The sequence below is a fragment of the Bos grunniens genome, chromosome 15 (genome assembly GCF_055505025.1).
Source record: "Bos grunniens cultivar Pamir isolate PY7600 chromosome 15, Bosgru_T2T1.0, whole genome shotgun sequence".
NCBI classification, from domain to species: Eukaryota; Metazoa; Chordata; class Mammalia; order Artiodactyla; family Bovidae; genus Bos; species Bos grunniens.
In genome coordinates this window covers 29,912,189-29,921,042 of record NC_141179.1, presented here as the reverse complement: position 1 = coordinate 29,921,042, position 8,854 = coordinate 29,912,189, and the positions used below count along the sequence as shown (strand labels likewise).

At 39.2% G+C, this 8,854-nt stretch overlaps 1 protein-coding gene across 10 annotated transcripts in view; it reads left to right on the top strand.

The window, feature by feature from the left end:
- The window catches only part of DDX6 (DEAD-box helicase 6), a 31,762-nt gene that overhangs the window by 792 nt on the left and 22,116 nt on the right, over nt 1-8,854 (top strand). For 4 of the 10 annotated variants that reach the window (XM_086339565.1, XM_086339566.1, XM_086339571.1 and 1 more), the window contains 3 exons: nt 2,923-3,392; nt 6,391-6,454; nt 7,337-7,441. In XM_086339565.1, the coding sequence (XP_086195691.1) occupies nt 3,193-3,392; nt 6,391-6,454; nt 7,337-7,441 (369 nt within the window). In that variant the 5' untranslated portion in view covers nt 2,923-3,192. Of the gene's footprint in view, nt 1-104; nt 194-355; nt 1,448-2,922; nt 3,393-6,390; nt 6,455-7,336; nt 7,442-8,854 lie in introns of those variants that run through there. The other 6 variants (XM_086339564.1, XM_086339570.1, XM_086339567.1 and 3 more) reach the window with 4 other exon arrangements.

Below are 8,854 nucleotides of genomic sequence, written 5' to 3'. Positions count from 1 at the left end.
GCCCCCCCCGAGCGGGGGCGGGGCGGGGGCGGGAGGAGGCCGAAGCGAGGGGCCGGGTGGGGGCGGGCGGAGGTTTCCGAGGAGGAAGGAGCCGCCGCCATTTTGGGAGCTTCGAGTCAACAATAAAGGACCGAGGGTGCCGAGCGGGAGTGGCCTCGGTGGTAGGACTCGGGCCTGAGCCGCGGGGAGTGGGGTGAGGTGGAAGGGTGGCGGTCGGCCGTGTCGCGGGGGCTGCAGGAAGCCCCCAGGATGGCGTGGGGGGCGCTCTGAGGCGGAGGCCTGAGGCCTGGCCGGGCCTCGGGGAGAAAGGCGGGCGGCGGGCGCCAGCTGTGGGGTGGGGGCGCCGGGAGGAGTAGCACAGAGCAGTGTTGTGCCCAGCGGGGTCCGGAGGAAGAGCGAGAGAGTTCCTCAGAGGAGTTTTGTGGGTGACGAGGGAGGGTGGGACCGTAGGGGGCGGCAAGGATTTAGGGAGATGGCGGAGGTTATAGGGTACGAGGCGGCCCTATAGGGGGCGGCAGGGATATGCTGTAGCGGAGGGCTCAGTTTGGAAGAGGACCGGCTGCTTGACGGAGTAAGGCCTTGCAGGTCGATAACGGGGTGATTATGGAGCCTCCGAATGTCGGAGGAAAGAAGGGGCTGTCTGACTTAAAGGTTTCTCTTTTGGGGGGAGTCCCTATTGTTCCCTAGCTGTGGAGCTGGTTCTCTGCTCTGGTTGCGCAGATACGATTGCAGGGCCCCAACCCTTTTGTGTTTATGGGCCCAGGGAGCTGACTTGAAGTGTGTAGGGGTTTGGAGCGGGGTATGAAGGGGAGGGGAACAAGCAATTATTTGCTTGCAAATCAAAATCATTAGCTTCTTTCCTTTATCACTCACTCCCCTTTCTCTTTCTCAGTCCCCTTGCCCCTTCAAAATAGAACAGTCACTCCAACTTGCAGACCGAGCTTAGAGAAACTGCGCTGCATTTGCAAACAAAAGGTCTTTTTGGAGATGACGAGACTGTTTTGGGTGTGAAACTGTCAGTCGCTAACTACCGTCTGGGAAGTGCTGTAATTAACTCCGCTAGGGTTCCCTCCCAACTAGTCTCTGTTTCGTTCGTATTTTTGAAAATATAGAAATACAACTTGGAAATCTAAATTGGGAAGGGGTAGGAGGAATATTTCTTTTCCTGAGACGTAAAGCTGCAGTGCAGCTTAATTAAGAGGGGAGCAGTTCTCACATAGTCACATTTTGGCTCTAGGGAGATACGAGGTCTTATGTGCATGATAGACAGTAATATACCATTTAATCTTTAGAAGTTGCCCTATTTATCCTCTTAGTGCTTTGCAAATAAGTAATCTTCGGGTGTGAAATAGGTGATATCGCTGATCATATATAAACCTGTCAATACAGGAAACCACCTACTACCTTGAACTGAAATTAGGTGGCTGTTAACTACCCTGCTTAAGAGGTCAGTCAGTCTCTGGATGACTTCAAAATATACAACTTTGTGTATGTGATAATCAGAATTTGCTTTTGAGCAACTTTATTTTCAATTTAAAAAAAGACATCAAAGAATTTAAAATTTGTATTGTTTGAGTAGCTTTGGCGTATGGCAGAAGGAACAGTAATTAATTAGCTACTGTATTTTCGGTAAGAAATATAAAGGTGTTAACACACCAGAGTAGGCCTTTATTCCCTCCCACCCGCGGTTGTGAAATTAAGGTCTTACTTTAAAAAAAAAATAATTTTATTTGGGGAATAATTTTTAAAAATAACTTAATCAGTACTCTGGGTGTCCTAGAAAGTTTGGTTAAAGTTAGTAATGTCTTTATTCTTTCACAGATTTGTTTTTTTTTTTTTAAGCACAGGTAATTTCCTCATTGGAAGAGACCCTAATGCTGGGAAAGATTGAGGGCAGGAGGAGAGGGGGGCGACAGAGGGTGAGATGGTTAGATAGCATCACCAACTCAATGGACATGAGTTTGATCAAACTCTGGGAGATAGTCAAGGACAGGGAAGTCTGGCATGCTGCAGTCTGTGGGGTGGCAGAGAGTTGAGTGAGACTTTGTGACTGAAAAACAGTTTCCTTTTTGTGGAGTGTTGGGGTTTTTTTTTTGTTTTTAATTAAAAAATTGCTACTTCAAGTTGAGACATACTTTTGAAAAGTGTTATATTTTAAAATGTAACAGTTCTGTAGTAGTCAGACTTAAGATAGCTAAAGGTTTTCTTGGCTGTTTTTTGAACAGAAGATTTTGACGTGTAGACGTATTTATGTCCCTTGACTGCTTTAGTTATTGTTTTAAAGGACAAAAACTTAGGGGGGAAAAGAAAATGTAGTTTTCTTCAGGTTTAACTTCTTTGGTTGAAATTCATAAGGGCGTACATAATGCTTTTCTGAAAGCACAAAGTGAAATCAAAAGCTCAACTCTTCCAAGGATTCTCAGTTGTCAGAAAAAGAAAAAAAAAATGAATGAATTGTTTTGCCTTGTTCCTTTGTAGATTTACATTAATTAAGTTGTGCCATTCTTCATTGAGTTGTAATGCAATTGAATGTAATGAATCATTGACTTTTAGAGGTGGCAGGGACTTCAGAGAATTCTTCGGGGAGGAATCTGAAGGGAAGAGATTATCATATGACAGCTAATGCTAATTTAATCACAGTATTGTTCTACCTGATATTTTCTGGGTTGCTTTGAACTGACAATTTAAATGAGATCTGTCTCAGTGCAGGTTTGGTTTTTGAAGCAATTCATTTTTTTTATATCCTCTTTCCTATCCTGGATAGTGATTTGATCTACATGCAGCTGTATCCTTAATTCTTTAAAAGAAGGGAGTGCTTCTAAAGGAGTTCTTCAAATGGAAACAACAAAGGGGTGTTTTGTTTTGTTTTTTTCCCCCAAAATTTACTGTGTTTACTGATTTAACTTTTTTTCTTTGTTTCAGATTGAAGTGAGATTCAGATACATAACTCAACCTTGTTAGAGGGCTTTTTAAAAAATAAAGAGTTGATTCGTGCATGAGAGCAAGTTACTGCTGCTTACCGTTCAGAGACTTACAGGTGCTTGCCTGCATTGCAATAAAGGACTCATATATTGAGCAAGACTTATATTTATCTCTTCGTTTTGGAGAGCCTAATAAACTGTTATTACAGTTTCTCTACTGACTTTCAAAAGTTTTGAAGTTTGAAAGAGACATCCTTAAAATTAATACAGCATGAGCACGGCCAGAACAGAGAACCCTGTTATAATGGGTCTGTCCAGTCAAAATGGTCAGCTGAGGGGCCCTGTGAAGCCCAGTGGTGGCCCCGGAGGAGGGGGCACACAGACTCAGCAACAGATGAACCAGCTGAAAAACACCAACACAATCAATAATGGCACTCAGCAGCAAGCACAGAGTATGACCACCACTATTAAGTAAGTGTTAGAATAAATAATAAACACACTTGGGGGACCAAGGAGGTATATTTTGCTAGTTTGTTGTTGACTACTTTATGTATATCATTTTAGTTTAACCATTTTGATTGTGAATAGAGGACAGTTGACTGTTTATGGTCAATAGGTATTTGTGATAGAAGAATGTATCTCTGTCATAATTAATTCAGGTTCGTTAAGTAACAAACATAGGCATGGATAATATATATTTTGCATAGAATATTTTTTGAAACATTCTGGCTTTCATAATGAGCTCAGATTTATCTGGTTTTTGCCAGTATGGCTTTTTTCCTAGTGTGATAACTTGACTTTATCCTAATGTGAATGGCAGTTAAAGCCAATCTTAAAGACTTGTCCAGCTTTCTGAACTTCAAAAGTACTCAGAAAATTTATCCATAACTTTTAGTCTATGACACTTTGCTTTTCTGTCTTATTTTATTTATTTTTAAAATACGCTTTCTCCTTTTACACATACACAAAATAACAAGCAGTTGGGGAACTCAGGACTTTGAACTCTTTGGAACACATCTCTGAATAGTCCCAAACCTCTTTGAAGACTTTTAAAAACTAAGAGCCTTATTTTACTATGGAATATTTTTCTTTTAAATTTGAAAGCATGTAGGCTGTCATCTCGACTGAGTGACTTCACTTTGACTTTTCACTTTCATGCATTGGAGAAGGAAATGGCAACCCACTCCAGTGTTCTTGCCTGGAGAATCCCAGGGTTGGGGGAGCCTGGTGGGCTGCCGTCTATGGGGTCGCACAGGGTCGGACACGACTGAAGTGACTTAGCAGCAGCAGCAGGCTGTCATCTGTAAGTGTACACTTTAAAGTTTGTGAATGGTGACTATGATTCCAAAGAATCAGTTTAATAGAAAATTAACAATTAAGAATCTTGACCCATTTGGTATTTGTCTTTGTTAAGAATCTAGCTGTGTAAGTTGATTTAACCTCTAGAAATATGATGAAACTCAAAAAGTATGTGTTTTATTACAATCTAAGTCTTTTTCATGCTTAAAAGAAGCATTTACTAAAGAAAAATAGCCCAAATTTTCAACAGAATTCATTTGATCACTGGGAGAATTGGCATTAATGCATATTATTATTTTTGAGGTGAATACTTTAATTGGTATAGAAATCAAAAATGTTTTCTAAATTGCAGTTCGTCTTGACAAAATATGAATAGACTAGCAACATTTAGTCTACTTTTAATTTGAAACATAAAGCTGCATTATTCCATTTTGAGAGCATTTAATGTTTAACCTCTGAGACTGCAGTGGATTTTGCCATTTTTTTTTTTTTTTTTTTTGCTTTTCTTAGATAAATGGGTTTTTTTCAGTTCTGTGACTCTTTAAATTTCAGTTGAAATACCATCTTTTCTGTGAAGACTCCTAGATCCCATGTCTCAGAGATAGTTAATACCTGTCTCTGTTAGTTAATCTCGCATTTAAAAAATTTTTAACTTTCTAAGATGATAAATTTTTTTGTGGGAAGATTTTGCATTGTATCGTATGCATTTTTATCCACTGTTTAGTGAATTTGACAATGTGACAAGCTGGCCTACTAGGATGTTCAACTGAAAATGCTCAGAAACTTTGGTGTGGTATTATAGACTGGGGTGAAAAGCTTTAGAACTCTTGGATTTGGTGGCAAATAGTTTCCTGTGATAGAGTATCTTGGATTATGTGGGATGAAGCTTTAAGTAAAATATGTCCTTATCTTCCTGAATGAATACTCGAGATGTTTGAGGGGGGCTTTAATTATGAGCTGTTATCATTAAATCAGTGAAAACTTAAAAGACAGTTGAAAGCATTGTCTGCTTTATTGACAGTCTTTTTTCTGTTAGATGCTTTGGATATTATATTACTTGAAGTTTTTACATGACCAAAAAGAAAATTTTTTTCTTTCATGGTTTCAAGCATCCCCATTAAAGAAGATTGAGAGGTGTTTTTTATTAACAGCTAATTTTTCCAGGCACTGTGCTGAGTGCTTTATAGAAGCTATTTTATATAATTTTTTATCTCATTTTATATAAGAGAATGGAGATTTAGAAAAGTAACTGTTGCAGGGTCACAGAACGGATACGTAGAAGAGTCAAGGCTTGAACTGAAGTCTGAAACTTTATAGATTCTTTGGTTTTAACTAGTCACCAGGAGCTACAAAATCAGATGCCTATAGGGGACTGCCGGAGAAGACAATGGCAACAGACTCCAGTACTCTTGCCTGGAAAATCCCTTAGAGGAGGAGCCTGGTAGGCTGCAGACCATGGGGTCACTAAGAGTCGTACACAGCTGAGCGACTTCACTTTCACGCATTGGAGAAGGAAACGGCAGCCCACTCCAGTGTTCTTGCCTGGAGAAGCCCAGGGATGGCAAAGCCTGGTGGGCTGCCGTCTATGGGGTCGCACAGAGTCAGACACTTAGCAGCAGCATCAGCACAGGGGACTGCCAGATGAGAGGGGACTTGACCTACTTAAAGGCATCAGGTGCTTGATTTTAAACTCTAGCTACTAACGCCTATCAAACTGTTGCTATGTGGAAATTTGGAACCAGTGTTGCTGCTAAAGCTTTCCGCCCTGCACCCCCCCCCACAAGAAAATCCAGAATCAACTTTATACAAAATATCCTAGTTTTTTAATGTTGGCAACTTTAAATGAAGTAGTACTATTTTAGGTCAGACAAAACACATGGGTTACCAGTTTTGAAAACAGTTGAACTGTATACAACATGCTTCTCTTGAAGAGGATGGATATCTTTTTTTCCTTCCATTCTTGATTTTTTAAGTTCTCCCTAGATTGTTGTGCTTTGTAAGAAAGAGTATTTTTTCTGGAGTTGTTTATCTCTGTTGTTACCTGTATTCTTAAGTAAATGGCAATATATTAGTGTGCTTTTTAGAAATTATTATCAAGATGAATTACCTTTGTGTTTTAGAAAGTAATGCTGTGAACTCTGATACTTCATTTTTACTGTATTCTCTCTAGACCTGGTGATGACTGGAAAAAGACTTTAAAACTCCCTCCAAAGGATCTAAGAATCAAAACTTCGGTAAGTTGGTTGTAACATTCAAGTGGAAAAATGATGTGGAAACTCTTAAAAGTGAAGTAGCTACTTGATGATGATAGTAGGCACTGTATGTTTACTCTTAAGTAAGTTTAAGTGGTTGAAATTGTATAGCTTATATATGATTAATTGCCAAAAATTTCCACTATTTGGAGGAATTGGTAATAATGTGTATCCATATTAAATATTGTGTTTATACATATGTGTATCTTATCTCACTTGTGGAACACATAGTTTTCATGGCATTTTCTCAAAAGTCTCTTTTGTTTCTAGAAGCACAATAAGATTCAGGCTAGGTTTTATCCACCTTTTGTGGATGGAAAAACTGAAGTTGAGAGGTTAGTTCTCTTAGCCCAGCAGTGTCAACCAAGGGTGATTTTTGTCCCCTCAGAAGCATTTAGCAATAAGTTATCACAGCTGAGGATATGCTACAGGACAGCCCCCTTAGAGCAAACAGTATTCTGGCCCAAATGTCAATGGTGCTGGGCTTGAAAAACTCTGGTTTAGACTAGGATGTTTGTAGGCAGTGCATGGTAGAACTAGGTTTTGACTTTACACCTTGTGGTTTACAGTTCACAGCCTGGTACTTGTATAGAAATAGCAGTATTCCATCACTCCCTAGCAGAAAATGACCACAGGGTGGCTGGTCTTTCCCCAAAACATAGTTTTTAAATGGCTGATTTGTGTTAGAGTGGCTGTTTTTCGGAAATAGTTGAACTGTAGATTAGGACAGAGAACTAATCTGCATATATTTTTTTAAATGGGATAAAGAATTAGTCTCTCAGATACTTTCTTAAACATGGTAATTACTAAAGGAACACAGTTGTACTTCATTCGTTTGATGCTTGTCTGTTTTTGTTTGACCAGGATGTGACCTCCACAAAAGGAAATGAGTTTGAAGATTACTGTTTGAAACGGGAGTTGCTGATGGGAATTTTTGAAATGGGCTGGGAAAAGCCATCTCCTATTCAGGTATATTCCCCTTTTTACCTCCTATGTAATGTTATGAATTAAGTGTTGCATACTTTTTGATGGTTTAGTGAACCAGTATTGCTCTCCAGCGTGTGCGCACATGTATGTATGCTTGTACATGAACACACACTTTCTGAACCTTAAAAGGGTAAGTTACAAAATCTTGGCACTTTGTCTCTAAATGTTTCACTGTGTATTTCCTAAGACTAGGGATATTCTCTTGAACAAACATAGTACAGTTATGTTCAGTCAGTTTTAATGCAGTATTTCTAACTCACCTGTCATTTGTAGTCTGATTTTTAGTTGGGTCCCAAATTTTGTCTTAAAGTATTTTTTTTTTCTTCTGTACAGGACCCATCCTAGGATCAGATATTGCATGTAATTGTTACATCTCTTTTAATAGTTAAGTTTTTCCCTACTCTTTTTTTTTTTTTGGTGGGGGGAGGGGGTGTCTTTTATGACATTGACATGTGAAAACTAGAACTCCCTTCCTTTTTTTATTCCAGTAGAACATTTTTCATTTTGAGTTTGTCTCCTGTTTCCATGTGATTTGATTTAAGTTATGCATTCTTAGCCAGAATACTGCAGAAGTCACTTTCGGAGTTACAGTGTTCATTTATTCCAAGGGTGATTTTAATTTTGATTACTCTTTCAAAATGGTATCTTGATTTTTACGTATTTCCGGCCCTGCCCCCTCCCCTTGAAACTAACAGCCTGTGGGGAGGATTTAAGGCAATGCCAATATACTGTTCATCAGAATTTTCCCCTAATTCCTCCTTGATGTATCTGTATATTATCAGTGTAACTCATAAATTCCTTTTTTATTAAATGGTATTTTTGTGCTTGAATTGTCCCATATTTGGCCAGTGTGAGCTCCTTCAAGCCAGTTCCTTTGTTTTTTGTAATGTGCCTCTTTGATTTTTTTCCTCTGATAAACTATTTTGTAAAGCAGTTTTAAGTTTATAGCAATTGAGCATAAGAAATTTTTCATAAATCCCTGGTGACATTCATGCATAGGTTCCCTGATTATCAGCATTCCCCACAAGAGCAGTTTTTGTTAAAACTAATGAACCTATGTTGACATATTATCACCCAAAGTCCGTAGTTTACAATAGGGTTCATTGTTGATATTGTGCATTCTGTGGGTTTGAATAAATGTATGATGACGTGTATCCACCATTATAGGATCATATAGAGCAGTGTCACTGAACTCTGTGCTCTGTCTTTTTACCTTTCCCTCCCCCTTCATTTTTCTTGAGCACTTTTTGGTGGTATATCATGATGCCAAGCTTATCGGTACAGCTACGCTTCCCCAGCCTCAGAATCAGCTGTTTCTCCAAAGAACTCAAATTCCAGTTAGTTGGGAATAGTATTAGAGACCAAGATCTAAACACTAGGTGCATTCTTTAAGTG